We start from the raw sequence: 22,928 nt of genomic DNA on the forward strand, positions 1-22,928 counted from the left end.
CCTATAGCAGGGAGACCAGAATTCCATAGAATCCCTACAGTTGGGCCATTGAGTCCACGCTGACCCTCTGAAGAGTATCCACCCAGACCCATTCCCCTAACTTGTTCTTGTAACCATGCATTTCCCATAGCTAAGCCACCTAACCTTCACATACTTGGGCACTAAGGGCCATTTAGCTTGGCCGATCCACATAACCTGCACATCTTTGGATTGTGGGAGGAAACCCGTGCAGACACAGGGAGAATATGCAAACTCCACACAGACAGTTACCCAAGCTGGAATTGAAGCCATGTCTCTGTCGCTGTGAGGCAGCAGTGCTAAGCACTGAGTGCTACAGTATTCCAAACATGGCCTAACCAATGCCCTGTACAGTTGCAACATGACCTCCCAACTCCTATATTCAATGCACTGATTAATAAAAGGCAAATGTACCAAATGCTTTCTTCACTACCCTGTCTACCTGCGCCTCCAATTTCAAGGAACTATGAACCTGCACTCCAAGGTCTCTTTGTTCAGCAACACTCCCCAGCACCTTACCATTGAATGTTTAAGTCCTGCCCTAATTTGCCCCAAAATCTAGCACCTCACATTTATCTAGATTAAATTCCAACTGTCACTTCTTGGCCCTCTAATCAAGGCGCTATTAGACAACTTGCATATATTGCAATCAATATCAGCCACTTTCATACAACATTCCATTTTAAAATAAACAAGTATAGATATTTTTTGAAAAATTTGACATCTCTTCATGCTTTGTGGCCACCACAGCAGATTGCCCTTTATTGCAAGCAGATTTGAGTAGCATTTGCTTCAATTGTGTAGGGCCTTGGGGTGCTGAGAGTAGTTTGGTCTCCTTGCCTAAGAAACTGTATATTTACTATAGTCGGAGTAAAACAAAGGTTCACCAAATTAACCACATTGGTAAGGATGCTCTGTAAAGAAAATGAGCATACAGTTCTCTCAGGTGTTTAGAAGAATGAGAAGTGATCACAAGGAAATTTACAAAACTCTAACAAGTCTCACCAGGGAAGTTAGTGGAAGAATGTCTTCCCTGTCTGTGGTATCAAGAACCAGAATGCTCAGTCTCAGATTATCTGTAGTACAATAAAATGAAATGTCAAAGCGATGAAGGAGTGTGCTAAGATACTTTATACATTCTAATTGTCTTTGGGCAAAATAATTTCTCAAAGGTGAGCTGTTTCTACACTGTAGTGATTCTAAAGAGGTAAGGGGAGAGACACAGAGATCAAGAGAGGGGAGAAAAAGAGAGAGCAAGCAAGAAAAGGGGAAAAAGTCAGAGAGAGACATACAGGAATTAAGGAAAGAAGACACTCAGGAGGGTATACTCACCATTCCAGTGAGTGCCAGCTCTCTCTGTGGTTTCACACATTCCCTCTCTCCCCCACAAGGGACAGACCCTGCTCACTTTACTTCAATCTGGATGGTCTGGGGGTTAAAAGGATCAAATCTGGCCTTGAGATTCCAACAGTACCCACTCTCTCACAGACACACAGATGGAAGGAAACCCTCTGTATACTCACCTCCTGCTTCATCCACATGGCAAACGAAACTATGCTTGCAAGGACTTACTTTAAATATCTTCAGGTCTGTCACTCAAACACCCTTCTCTGCCAAAATCCGATCTTATCTAGTCAGCTCCCAGCTGCCTCTACCTGGAGCACAGCTCCAGGAGGCATTTTTGTGACATTAGAGGGAGGGGAGAAGAGAGAGGTGATGTGACAGCTCAACAGTTTAGTCTATTTTTCTCCTCCCCCATCTCACACACTGGCCTCAGACTTAAAATCTACACAGAGACAAAGCTGCAGTTTAAAAACTGGCAGCAGCCACAACACAGGTTCAGTTCATTTAGACAATGGAACACAGGCTTCTGCAACCAATGGACACAAATTTATTTCACAAGGGAACACTGGATTTTCACACAGATTAACAGAAGATTTAAGTGGGACTGAAATGTTTAAGTCAGCAAGTTTACTTGTAATGAGTCTGAAAATTCTACAAATAAGTCAATCCATTTCACAAACAAATGGTGATTACACAAATCTATTGCACAAATTAATGAGTTTATTGCAGAAATGAACTTGAGTTTATTATTCTATTCACCCCTTACCCAGTGATCCCTTTCACTGAGCTGGAGTTCACTACCTTCAGCAAAACAGATTCCAATGGGCATGATTCAATCTTCAATTAAGAAAAAAATTAAACTGCTCTAACACAGTTCCATCACAGATTGGACTTGAAACCAGAACTTCTGGGCTGACAGGGAGGGGCAATATACAGGTGACAGGACACATTGAGAGAGCAGTGAGCAAAACATATGGAACCTTGGTTTTCATAAATTAAGATATCATGGAGAAAATCAGGGAAAAAATGCTAATTTTTAAAAAACTCTCTTTAGGTCAGAACTAGAGTCTGATTCCGGTCACTGTGTTTCAAGAGTACAAGTTTTTGACACGTTTAGTTGAGGTAGAAAAATAAAACATTGTTTCCATTCTGTGATGGTCCAAGGACTGGGGAGCTAGAGTTAAGGTTTTCAGAAACTGATGCAGGGGTGATGTGAGGCAAAGTTTCATTAAGAACAACAACAGCAACAGATGCCTGCCCTGCAGTCACTTGTGAACTCGTTGGTGTCTCAGCAGGTGGGATGACTGAGTAAATGCTTTCCCATGAAGGAGCAGGTAACAACTTCTCACCAGTATGTGTTCGCTGGTGTTTCAGAAGGTTTTTTGAATGGACAAATCGTTTCCCACACACAGAGCAGGGGAATGGCCTCTCCCCAGTGTGAATGCATTGGTGAGTGAGCACTTCACGTCTTCGTTTATAGCTCTTCTCACACTGCGAACATTTGAAAGGTCTCTCATCAGTGTGAACCAGTTGGTGTGCCCTGAGGTTGGATATCTGAGAGAATGCCTTGCCACACTCAGAGCATGGGAATGGCTTCTCCCCAGTGTGAACTCGCTGGTGTGTCAGCAGGTAGGATGAGTCACTGAATCCCTTCCCACACTCGGGGCAGAGGAATGGTCTCTCCCGAGTGTGAACTCGCTGGTGTTTCAGCAAATGGGGTGATCGAGTGAATCCCTTCCCACACTCGGGGCAGATGAATGGCCTCTCCCCAGTGTGAACTCGTTGATGTCTCCACAGGTTAGATGAGTCACTGAATCCCTTTCCACATTCAGGGCAGATGAACGGCCTCTCCCCAGTGTGAGTGCGTTCATGTTTCAGAAGGTCAGATGACAGAGTGAATCCCTTCCCACACTCAGAGCAGATGAATGGCCTCTCCCCAGTGTGAATTTGCTGGTGTTTCAACAGGTTTGATGAGTCACTGAATCCCTTCCCACACTCGAGGCAGGTGAATGGCCTCTCCCCAGTGTGAGTGCGTTCATGTTTCAGAAGATCAGATGACAGAGTAAATCCCTTTCCACAAATTGAGCAGGTGTACGGCCTCTCCCCAGTGTGACTGCGTTGATGAGTTTCCAGCAGGGATGGGTACTTGAATCCTTTTCCACAATCCACGCATTTCCAGGGTTTCTCCACGGTGCAAGTGACCTCATGTCTGTCCATATTGATTTATCAGTTGATTCCTTGCCTACACACAAGACAGGGGTACAGTTTCTCCCCTCTATGAATGCTGAGATATTATTCAGGCTGTGTAATTGGGTCAAGATCTGTCCACAGTCCACTGCAACACTCTCACTGAGGCAGAGTAACTGGCTACACCCCTCTCCACAGTCAGTTCACTGGAACACTTACTTGGGTTGGTGTCTCCTGGTGCATTTCTAGTCACACTGATATTTGAAAGCTTTTCCCACAGATAGAACAGGCAAATGTTGAAAATCAATGGTTTTCAAGTCCTGATGATTTGACTCACTCTCAGATCCTGATGGGATGTTTATTTGGAATTCTTGCTCATGAACATATCTCTGTGATTCTCTGTGAGACAAATTTACAACATTTAAATGTGAGTATGAGAAAGAAAACTACTTAAAACACTAAAGGAGGTTGTGAAATGGATTTCATTGAATCCGGTAACTTGTGTGAAAGACACTCAAACAGTGACCATGAGAAGTTACTGGATTGTCATAAAAAAACTAAACTGGTTCTTCAACATCCTTCAGGGAAGGGGACCCACTGCCTGTCCTGGCCCTCCACAAGACTCAGCCCTCAACAGGAGGAGAGACATGGAGAGCAGTGGGATGCTTATAGACACTGTTTCTTCCATCTACATCACAGGAATAACTTTGACAGATTCTCCCTCCAAGAAAGTCAAGACCAGCACGTATGGAGAACCATCACCTGTAAACTCCACTACCAGGCAGGCACTGTCCTCTTGGGGATGCATATTGCTAATTCTTTATAGCTGCTGCTCTTATAACTCCTCACTGAACAGCACTGTAGGAGAACTGTCACAACAGCACAGCAGTGAATGCTAGCCTCCTCAGCCTTGCTCAAGTTCCAATAATAAGATTAGATGTAAAGTAAATTAGCGTCATAGAGTCATACAGCATGGAAACAGAACCTTCAGACCAAAAAGTCCACGCCGAGCATAATCCCAGACTAAACTAGTCACATCTGTCCGAGCTTGGGCGATATTACTTCAAACATTTCTAATAGAGGTACATATCCAAATCCCTTTTAAACATTGTAACTGTATCTACCACTTCCTCTGGAAGTTCATTCCACCCATGAACGACTCTGTGTAAAACATGGGTGGAATGAACTTCCAGAGGAAGTGGTGGATGTGGGTACAGTTACAATGTTTAAAAGGGATTTAGATATGTACATGAATTAGAAATGTTTGAAGGAATAGCGTCCAAGCCCGGACAGATGTGACTAGTTTAGTCTGGGATTATGCTCAGCATGGACTTTTTGGACTGAAGGTTCTGTTTCCATGCTGTATGTTCTCCCCTCACCTTAAAAATGTGCCCCTTAATCCTGAATCCCCCTCCCCAAGGAAAAGACACCTGCCATTCGCTGCTCGTGACTTTATAAATCTCCATAAATTCACCTGTCAACTCCTACAATCCAGTGAAAGACATTCCAGCCTATCCAGCCTCTCCTTATAACTCAAACCCTCTACGCCTGGCAATGTCCCAGTAAATCTGTTCTGAACCATATCCAGCTTAATATTATCCATTCTATAACAGGGAGACCAGAATTGGATGCAGTACTCTAGGCAAGGTGAGCCAAGCTGGTAGGTGAAGGGAAAGCTCAGTGACTAGAGAAATTGAGGTTTTGGTCAAGAAAAAGAAAGAAACATATATCACTTATATATAGCAGAGATCAAGGGAATCCTTAGAAGAATACAAAGGCAGTAGGTCTACTTAAGAGGGAAATCAGGTTGGCCAAAGGGGACATGAGATAGCTTTGGAAAATAGAGTTAAAAGAATCCAAAGGGATTTTATGAATACACTGGGGACAAAAGAGTAACTAGCAAGAGAATACAGCCCCTTAAAGATCAACAGGGCCACCTGTGTGTGGAACAGGAGATGGTGGGTGTACTAAATGAGTATTTTGCAATGTTTACTGTGCAGAAGGATATGGAAGATATAGAAGGTGAGGAAATAGATGGCGACGTCTTAAAAAATTATGAGGTGGTTATGCTGGATGGCTTAAAATGCACAAAGGTGGATAAATCCTCAGGACCTGATCAGGTGTACCCTAGAACTCTGTGAGAATCTAGGGAAGTGACTGCTGGGCCACTTGCTGAGATACTTATATCATCGATAGCCACAGTTGACATGCCAGAAAACTGGAGGCTGGCTAATGTGGTGCCACTATTTAAGAAAGATGGTAAGGAAAAACCAGAGAACTATAGACTGGTAAACCTGACATCGGTGGTGGGGAATTTGCTGAAGGGAATCCTGAGGGACAGAACTTACATGTATTTGGAAAGGCAAGAACTGATTAGGGATAATCAACATGGCTTTGTGCATGGGAAGTCACGTCTCTCTGACTTGATTGAGTTTTTTGAAGTAGTAACATAGAGGGCTGATGGGGGCAGAGCTGTGGACATGATCTAAATGGACTTTAGCAAGGCATTCAACAAGGTTCCTCATGGTAGACTGGTTAGGAAGTTTAGATCACATGGAATACCCGGAGAACTAGCCATTTGGATACAGAACTGACTTGAACGTAGGAGACAGATAGTGGTGGTGGAGGGTTGCTTTTCAGACTGGACACCTGTGACCAACAGTGTGCCCCAAGGCTCGATGTTGGATCCACCGATTTTCGTCATTTATACAAGCGATTTGGATGTGAATATAGGAGGTATGGTTAGTAAGTTTACAGACGACATCAAAATTAGAGGTGTAGTGGTGGACAGCCAAGGAGGTTACCTCAGAGTACAACAGGACCTTGATCAGATGGGCCAATGGGCTGAGGAGTGGCAGATGGAGTTTCATATAGATGAATATGAGGTGCTGCATTTTGGAATAGCAAATCAGAGCAGAACTTATACATTTAATAGTAGGGTCCTGAGGAGTGTTGCTGAACAAAGAGACCTTGAAGTGCAGGTTTTAAGTTTCTTGAAAGTGAAGTCGCAGGTAGATAGGATAACGAAGGCGACATTTGGTACGCTTGCCTTTATTGGTCAGTGCATCGAGTATAGGAGTTGGGAGGTCACTTTGCAGCTGTGGTTAGGCCACTTCAGGAGTACTCTGTGACTTTCTGGTCTCCCTGCTATGGGAAGGATATTGTGAAACTTGAAAGGGTTCAAAAAGATTTACAAGGCTGTTCGCAGGATTGGAAAGTTTGAGCTATAGGGAGAGGCTGAATAGGCTGGGTTTTTTTTCCCCCCCGGAGGTTCAAATGCTGAGGGGTGACCTTATAGAGGTTTACAAAATCATGAGGGGCATGGATAGGGTAAATGGACAAGGTATTTTCTCTGTGGTGGTGGAGTCAAAAACTAGAGGAGCATAGATTTAAGGTGAGAGGGGAAAGATTTAAAAGGGGCCTAAGTGGAAACTTTTTTCATGCAGGTGGTGATGTGCATTTGGAATGAGCTGCCAGAGGAAGTCATGGTGGCTGGGACAATTACAACATTTACAAGGCATCTGGATGGGTACAGGGGGTTCTGCTGTAATGCAACAGATGCATTCTTGTGAAACGACGCATTATAGAAAATCATACAGAAATAACAAGGCCTATGGGAAAATTGGGGTTGGGGCAGAGCAACAAAGAAAGAGTCACTCAAAATGACTGAAAAATCATTCAAAAGTGCAAAGCAAAGGATAGCATTGTTTGGACAAATGTTTAATTCACATGTAGTCATGAAGTGACAGTAGATTTATCACCTTATCTTGAAAAAATTAGCAACAAGACTTGATGGGGGAGGAAGCTCTGAGACAGTTCTGTCATTATTGCAGGGGCTGAGGGGTGTCGTCGTCATCGTCGTCGTCATCATCATCACCGTCACCTTCAGGTCCAGCTTTGTTTGCGGGGTTAGGGCAAAAAATAAGTTTATCCATAAGTGGATTTTTTTTCCCCTTTATTCATTCACAGGATGAGGGTGTTGCTAGCTCGGCAGCATTTATTGCCCATTCTTAATTGCCATGAGGGCAGTTAACAGTCAACCACTTTGCTGTGCATCTGGAGTCATATGTAGGCCAGACCAGGTAAGGAGGATAGTTTCCTTCCCTAAAGGACATTTGCGAATCAGATAGGTTTTTCCAACAATCAGCAACCGAGTCACAGTCATCATTGGATTCTTAATTACAGATATTTATTGAATTCAAATTCCACTATTTACCACGGCGGGTTTCAAACCCTGGTCCCCAGAATGTTATTTGGGTCTTTGGATTAACAGTCCAGCAATAATCTGGACTTCTTCGGATGAAAGGGTCCTGAACTGAGACGTCAACTTTCCTGCTCCTCTGATGCTGCCTGGCCTGCCATGTTACTCCAGCTCCACACTGTGTTGTCTCGATTAGATTCCAGTCTGTACCTCTCTCCTGGGTATCTGTACAATCTCCTCAATTAGATTCCAGACTATAACTCACAGGTATCTGTTACTCACTCAGATCCCTTAATTATATTACAGTCAGTAATTCATTCTCAGGTAACTGTTATTCTAGATGTAAGAGTAGTCGTTAATGTGTGTGACAGCGCGAGCAAGAGTGTGTGACAGCACTTAAAAGTATCAGTGTATGTGCAAGTATATATGAGTTTGTAACCGCATGGGTGTTTAAGAGTGAGCACGAGTGTGTCCGTTGAACGTACACATCTAGGTGTGCAAGTGAGTAAGTGAATGAGTGTGCACATGCATATGCGCAAGAGCATGCATGTGAAAGACGGCACAGCTGAGTGTGTGACAGTGAATATTTAGGTGTGTGAGAATCTCTGAATATGTATGATAACAGAGGAATGTGCGTGCATGTGACAGCATGACTACACAAATGTGTCTGTGAGCATATGTAAGTAACACAGTGTGTACAAGGGTGTCTCATTAGTGGTTGCCAGTGTGCAGATGAGAGCACATGTTTGCATTTGGGTGTGTGTATGTGTGAGACTGCGTGAAAGTGAATAAGTGTCAGTGAATGTGGCTGAATGAGAGTGATTCTGAGAGTATACATGCGAGAGGGTAAGGGGATATATGAGAGATTGTAACAGTGACAGTGTGGTGAGAATGACACTTCATACACTCATCTCTCACACTCAGAGTGAGTGTCTATGTCTGAATGAGTGTGAGCAGGTGTGAGTGTGCACGCATATTAGTGTGAGGTGAATGTGATTTGCGTGGGTATGAGTGTGTATGTGCACGTTAGATTGCTCATGTGTGATTGTATAGGTGTGTATGTAAGTGAGAATGTGCATGAGTACATGACAGTGACAGAGTGTTTGCTTACTTGCAGTAGTGCATTTGAGTGTGTTAATTTGTGGTTGCTGAAGTGAGTGTGAGAGTGTGTGTAAGCATGAGCATGACATTCAGATTTTAATATGATGTTCAATTCTCCCTTCTCTTTCTGAAAATCATCTAATAAAAGCCATCACTGAACAGAGCTGTGATTGGATACAGAACGCTGGACATGAGACAAGGTCATGGGAACCGGAGGACGTAACCTGCCTCTCTTTCTTGCCTTCTCCACCACTGCTCTGCTTCATCAATAAGACACTGCGTCTCAAAGACTAATGCAGCTTCGTAGACAAGGTGTGGTCTTTCTGAACCTCCTCCTTGGAATCTGTCATTAGAACAATTGCTCGCAAATAACATTGCAGCCGCGCGTGCGCCCCGCCGCTATTAAAAATGGCGGCCATTAACTGGGGCCGAACACTAGAACTGCGGCCTCATTACGGAAACAACGGGACCAGAAAAAATCTATTTCAGGCAATGAAACTTACACAACATGTTTACGAGGCCTTCCATTCATCAAACAGATCGATCGCTCCCTCGGTGTCGCCTCATTCTCATCATTTCTGGATCTGAGAAAGAAACCGCTCTGCCCGTCGCCCAAACGGTCTCCGCGCATGCTCCGTGTACAGCAGAACACTGCACCTGCGCAGTTGCTCGCCTGTTTGGGGATTTACTCCACAGCTGAGAATGCTGGAAAACAGTCATTGAATTTTCAAAGTCTCCTATCCTGATTTATTTTGCTGCGTAGGATACACGCCTGAAAGGGTAAATAACAAAACTGATATGCCTACCAAACAGACTCCCGCCGTCTATGGCAAAGCCTAAACGACATCACGGGATACAAAATGAAACAGTCCAAGATAGTGGACAATGACACGTCCCTCCCTGACACACTCAATGCTTTCTATGCTTGGTTTCAGCAGAATGCCACTGGAGTGGCAATGCCTTCCCTGACAGCCCCAAATTCGCCTGTTCCCTCTGTCACCGCTTCATAAGTCAGATCAGCCTTCCTCAGTGTCAATCCAAGGAAAATGACGAGCCTGGCTGAGCACTCAGATTCTATGTGGACCAACTGACAGAGGTATTCACCAAAGACTTCATCCTCTCCCTCCTACAAGCCAAAGTTCCCACCTGCTTCAAGAAGACCACCATCGTCTCCATACCCAAGAAAACACATTCAGTGTGCATTAATGACTACGGCCCAGTGGTTCTGACTTCAAGAGGCTGGTCATGGCTCACATCAACTCCAGTCTCCCAACCTGCCTCAATCCCCTCAGTTTGCCTACTGACATAACAGGTCCACAGAGGACGCCATAGCCCTAGCCCTACACTCATCCCTGGAACATCTGAACATCCGCCTTCCACACCATTATCCTCTCCAGGCTGATCTCAAAACTGCATGACCTTGGTCTCAGCTCCACCATCCGCAATGGGAACCTCAGCTTTCTGACCCATAGGCCGCAATCAGTGAGGATAGGTAATTGCACCTCCTAAACAATAACACTCAACACTGGAGTCCCCCAGGCATGTGTTCTCAGCTGCCTTCTATGTTCCCTGTGCACCTATGACTGTGTTGCCAAATTCCGAATGAACGCCATCTACAAGTTTGCTGATGACACCACTGTATTAGGATGGATATCTAACAACGAAGGGTCAAAATACAGAAGGGAGATAGACGGCTTGGTGACATGGTGCAGTGAAAACAATCTATCTTTCAGCATCAGCAAAACTAAAGAACTGATCATTGACTTCAGAAGGGAAGGAGGAGAACATACCCCCATCTACATTAATGGAACTGAGGTTGAGAGAGGGAAGAGCAAAAAGCTCCTGTCCTGGACTTCCTATGTAAATGCAACAGTTGCACAACAGAACCTCTTCTTTCTCAGGCAGCTCAAGAAATTTGGCACGTCCATAAGGTCCCTCCCCAACTTCTACAGATGCACCATTGAAAGCATACTGTCCAGGTGCATAATGGCCTGGTATGTCAACTGCTGTCCCCAGGACCGTAAGAAACTATAGAAGGTGGTGTGCACAGCCCAGACCATTACGGAAGCCAACCTTCCATCCATAGACTCTATTTACATGGCTTGCTGCTGCTGAGAGGGGGCCAATATCATCAATGACCCATCACACCCCAGTACTGATCTCCTACAACCTTGTCCTTCAGGCAGAAGATATAGAAGCCTGAACACAAGCACAAGCAGGTTCAGAAACAGCTTCTTTCCAGCCATTGTCAGACTATTGAATGGACTCTAGCCTCAAATAATGTAACCTGCAACGTAACCTGTATGCCTCTAAGTTTTTTTGATCTGTACATCATTTGCTTGCTGTGATCTGCCTGTACCATTCATAAACAAAGCTTTTCACTGTATTTTTGCACACATGACAATAAAACAAAATCAATCAATCAAATTTTATTGAAAGCCGTCGCCTTGATGACAATCACATCAGAGGTGTCAGGCACACCTTTGTACTGAAAACACTAATAATAATTATATACAAATGTAGCAGCATCCTGGGGATTAGCATTGACCAGAAACTGCCTGGACCAACCAAATGTATGCTGTGGCTGCAAAAATAGGTCAGAAGCTCAGATTTTTGGTGGAAATAAATCTCTTCCTGTCTTCCCAGTGCCTATCCATAATCATCAAGGCAGGCATATGATCAAATATTCTCCACTCATCCCAATAAGTGCAGCTCCAACAACACTAAAGAAGCTTGACACTATCTAAGACAAAATGTGATTGCCAATCCATCCACTCCCTTCAGTAATTTTTCCCTTCACCATTAAAGCACAGTAGCAGCACAGTGTACACTGCACAAGAAGTCATGGAATAACTCACTAAGGCTCCTCCAACATACCTAAACCTATAACCGCTATCAGCTAGAAAACTAATGCAGCAGTTTCATGATAACATCACCACCTACAAGGCTCCCTCCAAGCCACACACCACTTTGACTTGGAATGAAATCACTCACCATTCACTGACATCCTGGAACTTTCCTTCTCACAGCACTAAACCTAGTCATCCAAAACACCCTTCTAAATCTGTTCACACAGATTTCAGATTCATTCAGCTTAATTTTACAATCTGCCTTTGTGTTTTCATGAATTCTCTCTCACTTTTTTCTGCTTTAAATCAATTTTACAGCCTAAGAAATGGTGAGAATTTGCAGTTGTGAAAATGAAGACATCAGGATCTGATGGAGTGTCCAATTCCCTGTCATTGGAGTAAAATAGCATAGCATTTGAAAACTGCAAGGCAGCAGCCACTTCACACAAGTCAATACACAGGAGAACTTCTGGAAATTTGGGCACTATGAATAGGAATTTCGTTACTCATCAAAGCTGGAAATGCATTAATGCATTTACACTATGAACAGGTCATTCAGCTGTTGAGTGTGGGAAGCAATTCACTCAGTTATCCATCCTGCTGACCCACCAGAAAATTCAACCTAGGAATATCTCATTCACCTGTTGAGTATAGGGGATTTACTTATCGTCCCACCTGCAGACATGCAAATAAGTTGACAATGGGGAGATGCTGTTTGCCTACTCTGAGTGTATGGAGGAGTTCAGTCTGTCAGATAAACTACTGAGACAACATAGAGTTTAACTGGTAAAAGACCTTTCAAATGCCAAGACTATGCAGGGCCCCAGTGCAATGCAGGCTCTGGGGCCCTGATGTCCCATCAATACATTCTCATTGATGAGAAACATCGATGTGTTCTCGGTGCGAGAGTGTGTTCAGGTGATCATCGCAACTCACTGTACACTGGTGCACTCACAATAGAAAGAGGCAGTTCACTTTCTCCATGCATGTGAGCAGATTAATTCAGTTATTCACCCTCTTGAAACACCACTAAGATCGTACTGGGGAGAGATCTCTTATATGCCTAGTACGTGGCAAGTGCTTTATAGGGAACTTAAGTCCCATCAACATATTTAGACTTGTTGAGGCACTGTTATGAGGGACTCTGTCAGGAATGAATGGTCCATGCACAAGCCAGATGGATTCCACTTGAACACAGACTTGTGAGTATTTAGAAAATGCTAAGAATGGTCAATGAATATTTTTTAAGTGGAGTTAGGTTTGCGGTGGAGTTCCCAAGGGGTTGGCATCAAGACTCTTCCTTTTCCAGACATTTATTAATGATCTGCAACTTGCTGACAAGGCACCTTTACAAAGTTTACAGACAGTCAGAAACTTGGGAGAATTGTAAGCTGTAAGGACAGTGTACAAATTCGAAAGGACATTGACAAGTTGGTGGAATGGACGGATAGGTAACAGATGAAGTTCGGAAAGAACATGGACAGTATAAAATAAATGGTGACTACTCTAAAGGATGCATTGAACAGAGGGACCTAAATGTACAAGAGATAATAGGAACTGCAGATGCTGGAGAATCTGAGATACCAAGGTGTAAAGTGGATGGACACAGCAGGCCAAGCAGCATCACAGGAGCAGGAAGGCTGACATTTCACACCTAGACCCTTCTTCAGAAATGGGGGAGGGGAAGGGGGTTCTAAAATAAATAGGGAGAGAGGGGGAGGCGGATAGAAGATGGATGGAGGAGAAGATAGGTGGAGAGGAGACAGACAGGTCAAAGAGGTGGGGATGGAGCCAGTGAAGATGAATGTAGGTGGTGAGTTAGAGAGGAAATAGGTCTGTCCAGGGGGACGGACAGGTCAAGGGAGTGGGATGAGGTTAGTAGGTAGGAGATGGGGGTGGGGCTTGAGGTGGGAGGAGGGGATAGGGTGGGAGGAAGGACAGGTTAGGGAGATGGGGATGAGCTGGGTTGGTTTTGGGATGCAGCAGGAGGAGGGGAGATTTTGAAGCTTGTGAAGTCCACATTGATACCATTGGACTGCAGGGTTCCCAAGCGGAATATGAGGTGCTGTTTCTACAACCTTCAGATAGCATCGTTGTGGCACTGCAGGAGGACCAGGATGGACATGTTGTCTGAGGAATGGGATGGGGAGTTGAAACGGTTCGTGACTGGATGGTGCAGTTGTGTAGTGCGAACCGAGTATGACAGGTCGGAATCGGTATGACAGGTCGGCACAACACGGTATGACAGGTCAGCACAACACCGAGGGCCGAAGGGCCTGTACTGTGCTGTAATGTTCTATGTTCTATGTTCTATGAGTGTAGGTGTTCTGCAAAGCAGTCCCCAAGCGGAGACCACTGAAAAAGAGGCCGGAGAAGTACTAATGAGAAACAAAGCAATGGCGGGGGAACTGACCAGGTACTCTGCATCGGTTTTCACAGTGGAAGTCACCAGCAGCACCAGAATTTGAAGAGAATCATGGGACAGTGGTGAGTGTCATGGTCATTACTAAGGCTGAGGTGCTGGCAAAGCTGAAAAGTTTGAAAGTGAATAAATCACCCAGACCTGTTGCACTCCACATCAAAATTCTGAAGGAGGTTCCTGAAGGGATTGTAAATGTATTGGTGGTGATCTTTCAGGAATCACTGGAATCAGGGAGGGTCCCAGAGAGCTGGAAAATGGTTAATGTAACACCTCTGTTTGAAAAGGGAGGGAGGTAGAAGAAAAGAAACTGCAGGCCAGGCACCCTGACCTCGATCATTAGTAAGATTGTCAAGTCCATTTTTTTTAAATCAAGTTGTGGGACATGGATGTTGCTTTTTGGCCTGTGCAACACAGGCATTGCTGGCTCGCCAGCATTTATTGCCCCTCCCTAGTTGCCCTTGAGAAGGCGGTGGTGAACTGCCTTCTTCAACCCCTGCAGTCCACCTGCTGTGCGTTGACCCACAAAGCCCTTAGACAGGGAATTCCAGCATTTTAACCCACTGACAGTGAAGGAACAGCAATATATTTCCAAGTAAGAATGACGAATGACTTGGAGGGGAAGTTGCAAGTGGTGGTGTTCCCACATATCTGCTGCCCCTGACCTTCTGGGTGGAAGTGGTTGTGGGTTTGGAAGGTGCTGTCTGAGGATATTTGGTGAACTTCTGCAGTGCATCTCGTACATAGTACACACTGCTGCTACTGAATGTTGGGAGTGGAGGAGTGGATGCTTGGGGATGTGGTGCCAATCAAGTGAGCTGCTTTGTCCTGGATGGTGTCAAGGTTCTCAAGTGTTGTTGGGCTGCACTCATCCAGGAAAGTGGGCAGTATTCCATCACACTTCTGACTTGTGCCTTATAGATGGTCGATAAGCTTTGAGGGATCAGGAGGTGAGTTACTCGCTGCAGTATTCCTAGCTTCTGGTATACTCTGGTAGCCACTGCATTTATATGGTGAGTCCAGTTGAGTTTTGGTCAATGGTAACCCCCAGGATGCTGATAGTGGGGGATTCAGTGATGGTAACATCAGTGAATGCCAAGGGTAATGGTTAGATTAACCATCACCCCTTGGCATTCACTGATGTTCATGATTCATAATGGTCATAGCCATTTGTGTGGCATGAATGTTACTTGCCACTTGTCAGCCTAAGCCTGGATACTGTCCAGATCTTGTTGCATTTGAACATGGACTGCTTCAGTAGTTGAGGAGTTGTGAATGGTGTTGAACATTGTGCAATCATTGGTGAACATGCCCAATTCTAACCTTATGATGGAGCGAAGGTCATTGATGAAGCAACTGTAGATGGTTGAGCCAAGGACACTACTCTGAGGAATTCCTGCAGAGATGTCCTGGAGCTGAGATGATTGACCTCCTAATAATGACAACCATTTTCCTATCTGTCAGGTATGACTCAAAACACCAGAGAGTTTGCCCCCTGATATCCATTAATTCCAGTTTTGCTCGGGCTCCTTGATGCCACGCCTTGTCAAATGTAACCTTGATGTCAAGGGCTGTCACTGTCACCTCACCTCTGGAATTCAGCTGTTTTGTCCTTGATTGAACCAAGGCTGTCATGAGATCAGGAGCTGAGTGGCCCTGGCAGAACCCAAACTGGGCATCGCTGAGCAGGTTTTTGCTGAGTAGTTACTGCTTGATAGCACTGTTTATGATACCTTCCATCAATTTACTCATAATTCAGAATAGACTGATGGGGCAGTAATTGGTCAGGTTGAATTTGTCCCGCTTTTTGTGTACAGGCCATACTTGGGCAATTTTCCACATTGCCAGGTAGATACCCGAATGTTGTAACTGGACTGGAACAGCTTGGTTCAGGGAGCGCAAGTTCTGCATCAAAAATCTTCAGTACTGTTGCCAGAATGTTGTCAGGGCCTGTAGCCTTTGCAGTATCCAATGTCTTCACCCATTTCTTGATATCATATGAAGTGAAGCAAAATGGCTGAACACTGATATCTGTAATGTTGGATACCAATGATGAGGCCGAGATGGATCCTCCACTTGGCACTTCTAGCTGAAGATTGCTACAAAATTTTCAGCTTTATCTTTTGTGCTGGGCTCTTCCATCATTGAGGATGGCACTATTTGTGGAGCCTCCTGCTCCAGTGAGTTGTTTAATTGTCCTCCACCAATCAAGACTGAATGTGGCAGGAATGCAGGGCTCAGATCAGATCCATTGTTTGTGGGATCACTTAGTTCTGTCTATCACTTGCTGTTTTCGCTGTTTGGCATGCAAGTAGTCCTGTTTGGTGGCTTCACTGGGTTGACACCTCATCTTCAGTAATGCCTGGTGCTATTCCTGGCATACCCTCCTGTACTCTTCATTGAACCAGGGTTGATCCCCTGGCTTGATGATAATGGTTGAATGGGGAATATGCTGGGCCATGAAGTTACAGATTATGCTGGTGTACAATTCTGCTGCTACTGATGGCCCACAGCACCTCATGGCTGCCCAGTCTTGAGTTGCTAGATCTATGCAAAGTCGAACCCATTTATCACAGTGACAGTACCACACAACACAATTGAGGTTATTCTCAATGTGAAGGCAGGACTTTGTCTCCATGAGGACTGTGCAGTGGTCACTCTTACTGATACTGTCACGGACAGATGCAACTGCAGCTGGCAGATTGGTAAGTATGAGGTCAAGTATGTTTTTCCCTCTTGTTGGTTCCCTCACCACCTGCCACAGAACCAGTCTAGCAGCTATGTCCCTTAGGACCTGACCAGCTTGATCATTAGCACTCCTGCCAAGCCAATCTTGGTGATGGACATTGAAATCCCCCACCCAGAGTACATTTTGTGTGCTTAGCATTCTCAGTGTTTCCTCTAAGTGTTGTTCAACATGGAGGAGTACTGATTCATTAGCTGAGGGAGGATGGTGTGCGGTAATCAGCAGGAGGCTTCCTTGCCAATGTTTACACTGAAGCCATGAGACTTCATGGGGTCCAGAGTCAATGTTGAGGACTCCCAGAGCAACACCCACCTGACTGTAAACCACTGTGCCACCATCTCTGCTGCCGCCTGTCCTGCTGGTGAGGCAGGACATTTTCAGGGATGGTGATGGTGATGTCTGGGACATCGTCTGTAGGTATGATTCCATGAGTATAATATGTTGCTTGACTAGTCTGTGAATCAGCTCTCTCAATTTTGGCACAGCAAGATATATTAGTAAGGACTTTTCAGGATCTCTCAAGGTGATGGAAAATAAAAGTATAGGAGCAGACGAATGGTTAAATCTCACGGTGATCAGTGGTTTCATTTCTTTGAGACTTTGTACAATTGGTGCAACTGTTAGGCGATTTGAGAATAAACCACATTGCTGGTTCATAAATACTACTTGCCTCTCTTGCCTCCCTTTCTATTCTTCAGATAGCGTCTGAAGTTAAACCACATTGCTGTGGTTCTGGAGTCACATGTAGGCCAGATCAGGTGAGGGTGGCAGATTTCATTCCCTGAAGGACATTAGTGAACAAGATCGACTTTTCCAATAATCGACAATTTGAATTCAATTAAAAAAATCTGGAATTAAGAATCTACTGGTCACCATAAAATCATTGTCGATTATTGGAAAAGCCAATCTGGTTCACTAATGTCCTCTCATGTCGGGAGATCGCAGATAGCTGCAAGAATGTTAGGGTTGTAATAATAGAGGATTTTAACTTTCCAAACATAGACTGGGACTGACATTGTTTTAAGGGCTTGGATGGGGAGGAATTTAACTGTGTTCAGAAAAACTCTCAACAAATATGTAGATGGTTCAACTAGAGGAGGGACAGAACTCCATGACCTCTTGGGAAATAAAGCAGGGCAAGTGACTGAAGTGTTAGTGGAGGAGCATTTTCTATTAGAATTTAAAGCCAATAGAACTATTTTAAAACTATTTGTTTATTTAGGACAGTGGTGGAAAAGGATAGGTCTTGGCCACAAGTTAAACTTCTAAATTGAGACAAGGCCAATTTTGATGGTATAAGAACGGAGCTTTTAAAAGTTGACTGGGGGAGGCTATTTGCAGGCAAAGGGACACCTGACAAGTGGGAGACTTTAAAAAAACAAAATAACAAGAGTTTAGAGCCAGCATATTCCTGTTAGCGTGAACGGCAAAGCTGGTAGGAGTAGGGAACGCTGGATGACGAGAGACATAATGTATTGGTCAAGAAAAAGAAGGTGGCATGTATCAGCTATGGGCAGTTGAGAACAAGTGAATGCCTTGAGCATTAAAGGGTGTAGGATTACAGTTAAGAGGGAAATAGGAGGGCAAAAAGAGGACATGACATAGCTTTGGCAGATGAGGTAAAGGAGTATCTGGAGAGATTCTCCAAGTTTATTGACGGCAAAAGAGTAACGAGGGAGAGAACAGGGCCCTTAAAGATCCACAAAATTGAATATGTGTGGAGCCACAGGAGACAGGTGAGATCCTAAACAATATCTTGTGTCAGTATTTACTGTGGAGAAAGACATCGCAGGAAATAAATAGCGACGTCTTGAAAAGAGTCCAAATTACAAAAGCGTGCTAGAGGTTTTAAAATGCAGAAAAGAAAATAAACTCCCAGGATCTGAGCAACAGAATTCCAGGACGTGTGAAACTAGGGAAGAAACTGCAGGGTCTCTAGTGAGGTACGGCATGGTGAGTGACAGACACGGTGGGGTACTGGAAAACTGCAAGGTGGCTAATACTGTGCCATTTTCTAAGAAAGGCTGCAAGGAAAAGCCAAGATACCACAGACCAGTGAACTTAATCCCGATGGTGAATAAATTGTTGGAGGGGATTCTGAGAGACAGGATTTAGAAGCATTTGGAAAGGCAAGAACTGATTAGGGATAGTCAGCATGGCTTTGTGCATGGGAAATTGTATCTCCAAATTTGATTGAGTGGGATTACAGTGGGCAGCTAGTTCACTCAGCCAGTACACACACAATGGGCTGAACAGACTCTTTCTGCTCAGTAACCTCTTTTATGGTTCTCATGAGAGCAAATGGAGAAAGATGCAATTCCTGTGCTCAGACAAGCAATTATCTGAGAAACAGTTTGGTCCAATGAGCTACTGGAGGGGAGGGAAGCAGCTAATCGGATTGTCTCAATCTTAGCGACAAAGAAGCTCAATCAACTCTTCATATTTATTGGGACAGCATTTCAAATTGGACATTAAAAAGACCCTTGATTAACAAAAGTTTGATTTATTTGACTTTATCCAATATATTAACACCAACGCCTGGGGTAGAGATCATTAACATCAACAGAAACAGGCTTGAGTCAATACAGTTCAGGTCCCAATGAAATAAACAGCAAGATGGAATTGCTGTATTTACTGGTGAGTTCGTTGGTGTTTCAGCAGAGTAGATGAAGTTGTGAATGCCTTCTCACACTGGAAGCAAGTGAACGGCCTCTCCCCAGTGTGAACTCTCTGGTGCGTCCTCAGGGTGGATGACTGAGTGAATCTCTTCCCACACTCAGAGCAGGTGAATGGTTTCTCCCCAGTGTGCACTCGCTGGTGTACTGTGAGTAGATATGATTGCCTGAACCCAGCCCCACAGTGATTGCACCTAAATAGTCTCTCGTCAGTGTGAACACGTTGATGGCGCATCAGTTCCCCAGAACTTTTATAGCGTTTCCCACAGTTTGAGCATTTAAAAGGTCTTTCATCCGTATGAGTGCGTTGATGGGACAGCAGTTCCCGGGAACTTTTATAGCACTTAACACAATCTGAACATTTAAATGGTCTCTTGTCAGTGTGAACTTGCTGGTGTTTCAGAAAAGTTGATAAATCAGTGAAACCCTTTGCACAAACTGAGCAGGCGAATGGCTTCTCCCTAGTGTGAATGCGCTGGTGTGTCAGCAGTGCAGATGACTGAGTGAATCTCTTCCCACACTCAGCGCAGCTGAACGGTCTCTCTCCGGTGTGGCTTCGCTGGTGCACAGTGAGCTCCTCTGACCGTTTGAATGCAGAGCCGCAGTGAGAACACAGGAATGGTTTCTCCTCAGTGTGAACACGTTGGTGGCGCATCAGGTCCCCAGAACCTTTAAAGCACTTTCCACACTCTGGGCAGTGAAAAGGTCTGTCCTCAGTGTGAACTCGCTGATGTTTCAGCATGTTGGAGAACTGAGTGAATCCCTTCCCACATATGGAGCAGGTGAATGGCCCCTTCCTGGTGTGAACCTGTTGGTGTTGTAGCAGCCCTGATGAGCGAGTGAATCCCTTTCTGCACTTGGAGCAGCTGAACAGTCCGTCCCTCACGTGAATTTGCTGATGTCTCAGCAGATGGGTTGAATAAATGAATCCCTTCCCACACTTGGGGCAGGTGAATGGCCTCTCTCCGGAGTGACCTCGCTGGTGTTGCAGCAGGTTGGATGAGCGAGTGAATCCTTTCCCACACTCGGGGCAGATGAACGGCCTCTCTCCTGTGTGATTGTGCCGATGAGTTTCCAGCTCAGAGGGGGATCTGAATCCCTCCTCACAGTCTCCACATTTCCATGGTTTATCTCGAATGTGAACAAGGCTTTTGCTTTCCATATTAAACATGCAACGATATGGATGTTACGATAAATTGTGCCAGATCCTGATGTCATGTATTGTTTTAGCTTTCTGACTGCAAATCATGTCCTTCGAATACCCTGTAAAATTGATTTAAAATAGGAGAAAATGAAGTGAGAGAGAACCAAAAAACACAAAGGCAGATTGTGAAGTACAGCTGAATGAATCTGGTCATTTGTGCAGCCAGCACAAGGAGAAAGTGACATAAAAGCTGTGGTGTTGTTATCAACAACAAACCAAGTTACTGATGCCCTTCAGGGAAGGGAAGCTGCAATCAATCAGACCAATACCAGAGTCTAGCCTCTCTTGGAGGAGGGATGAAAAGAAGCAGAGAGACAGATAGAGAAAGAGAGATAGAGAAGCTGCTGATAAAGCTAAACTGTTGTTAGTGATTTAAAGGACATCACCATTACTTTATCATCTGTGCAGAATCCTGTAGCTCCTTACCTAACAGCACAGTGGTAGCAGCTTCATCACAGACTGCAGTGGTTCTAAAAGGTCAAACATCATGTGCTACACTAGAGAGTTCCTCTCAAAGTTCTATATTTAAATCCAAGAATAATATTTGTGCAAAGTCAATTGACAGCACCTCCAACAATATTTGTCCTTAAAACAATATCCCTACTTTATATGGACTGTGTCAATTTAGCAATCTGAAGTTGCCTAGAATCTCCCTCCTTTTAACATTGGAATCCAGTTGGGCCATACAATGTCCAAAGTCTTTGGGACTAACGCCAGGAGCTTCTACTCCATCTCCAGTCTAGCTCAAACTGACAGAACAAAGACTTTCAAAAGGGAATTGAATAAGCTCCTACAACGAAACATAAATTGCTATACTGTGAGGAGAGCACAGCGAATAAGGATAATCGGATTTGAATTTGCAGAAAACCAACATAGGCATGGCAGACCAAATATGCAACTACAATACAGAAGAAGGCCGACAATTCTGTGACTTGATCAGAAAAGACCAACAGTGCAGCCAGCTCTGCAAACAACACCCACCCAGATACAAACCACCTCTTAATTTCTCCCTCTGGTTTGCCAAGCTCTGTCCTGTGAGTACCTCTGATAACAAAACACTGCGGCTGCAGGAAGTCTGCAATGAGAAATCCTGAAAGTAATTCAGCAGGTCAGGCAGTAGAGAGAGAAACAGCAATGGCCTAGTGGTCTTGTTGCTAGACTGTTAATCCAGTGACCCAGATAATGTTCTGGAGACTCAGGTTCGGATGTGAATTCAATTTTTTAAAAAGCCCTGGAATTAAGGACAAATATTGTTGAAGATGCTGTCAATTGACTTTGCACAAATATTATTCTTGGAATTGAATATGGAACTTTGAGAGGAACTCTCTAGTGTAGCACATGATGTTTGACTTTTTAGAACCACTGCAGTCTGTGTGGTGAATCTAATAATGACCATGAATCCATTGCTGATTGGTGGAAAAACCCATCAGGTTCATTAAAGTCCTTTAGGAAAGGAAACTGCCATCCTTACCTGGTCAGGCCTACATGTGACTCCAAAGTGATTACTTAACTGCACTCATCTTGTGAATGAATAAAATATAATTCATGGCGTGTAGAACAAATTATAGACAATATAAACAGTGCAGAATTTGACGGTCAATAACACAGTTGTGGAAGAGAAATGGACTATTTGGGAGAAAAAAAGTCAATTTCTGACTTTTGAAGGATCCTGTGGGAAGGTCAAGCTGGTAAATCAGCAGCATACAGACGGGGAGAGGCAGCATGGAGATCTGACCAATAAAACACCAAACATGGGTAAGAAAGCCCCATTGTTAGGGGCAGAGGAGGTTAGATAATGTCAGAGAGGTAATCGGGAGGACAGAGGTGAAACAGAGCAAGGGACGGATATAAGCATCAGCAGTTCCTACTATCTCTGAACGGATGGACATGGATTCAGATTCACAGAAAAGGGGTCACTCCAGCCCCAAAGCCACTGATTCTGTCTCAGTTAACAGGGCACAACACTCAAAGCCCTACATTGTACATGAATAGTTAAAAATACTTACCTCTGAAGTAAATGGCAGCCCACAGCTGAGAAGTGATCAATACACCAAGTAACGCACAAGCCTTGACCGATGCTGACATCACAAAGGGAGGCTATTCACCAGAAGCTGACTGCTGGCCACTCCGAACCAATAGGAAGTGCGCGCGGTTCTGGAAGACCGAGCTGGAACTGTTAGTACT

The 22,928-nt window shown here is 44.4% G+C and overlaps 1 protein-coding gene across 2 annotated transcripts; it reads right to left on the reverse strand.

The window, feature by feature from the left end:
- Positions 1-1,608: 1,608 nt before the first annotated feature.
- On the reverse strand, positions 1,609-22,866 carry LOC125449429 (zinc finger protein 239-like). Of its 2 annotated transcripts, XM_048525210.2 has the most exons (3): positions 22,751-22,866; positions 19,576-20,803; positions 1,609-3,460 (listed from the first exon to the last, which is right to left on the reverse strand). In XM_048525210.2, exons 2-3 carry the CDS (start codon positions 20,709-20,711, stop codon positions 2,476-2,478), a joined length of 2,121 nt encoding a protein of 706 aa, XP_048381167.1. In that variant the 5' UTR covers positions 20,712-20,803; positions 22,751-22,866; the 3' UTR covers positions 1,609-2,475. The 2 variants fall into 2 exon arrangements, with proteins under 2 accessions (XP_048381167.1, XP_048381166.1); XM_048525209.2 differs by lacking the exons at positions 19,576-20,803; positions 22,751-22,866 and adding an exon at positions 9,355-9,497 and having other exon boundaries at positions 1,618-3,948.
- Between the last annotated feature and the right edge of the window lie 62 nt (positions 22,867-22,928).

Source organism: Stegostoma tigrinum, chromosome 42, assembly GCF_030684315.1.
Source record: "Stegostoma tigrinum isolate sSteTig4 chromosome 42, sSteTig4.hap1, whole genome shotgun sequence".
Taxonomy (NCBI): domain Eukaryota; kingdom Metazoa; phylum Chordata; class Chondrichthyes; order Orectolobiformes; family Stegostomatidae; genus Stegostoma; species Stegostoma tigrinum.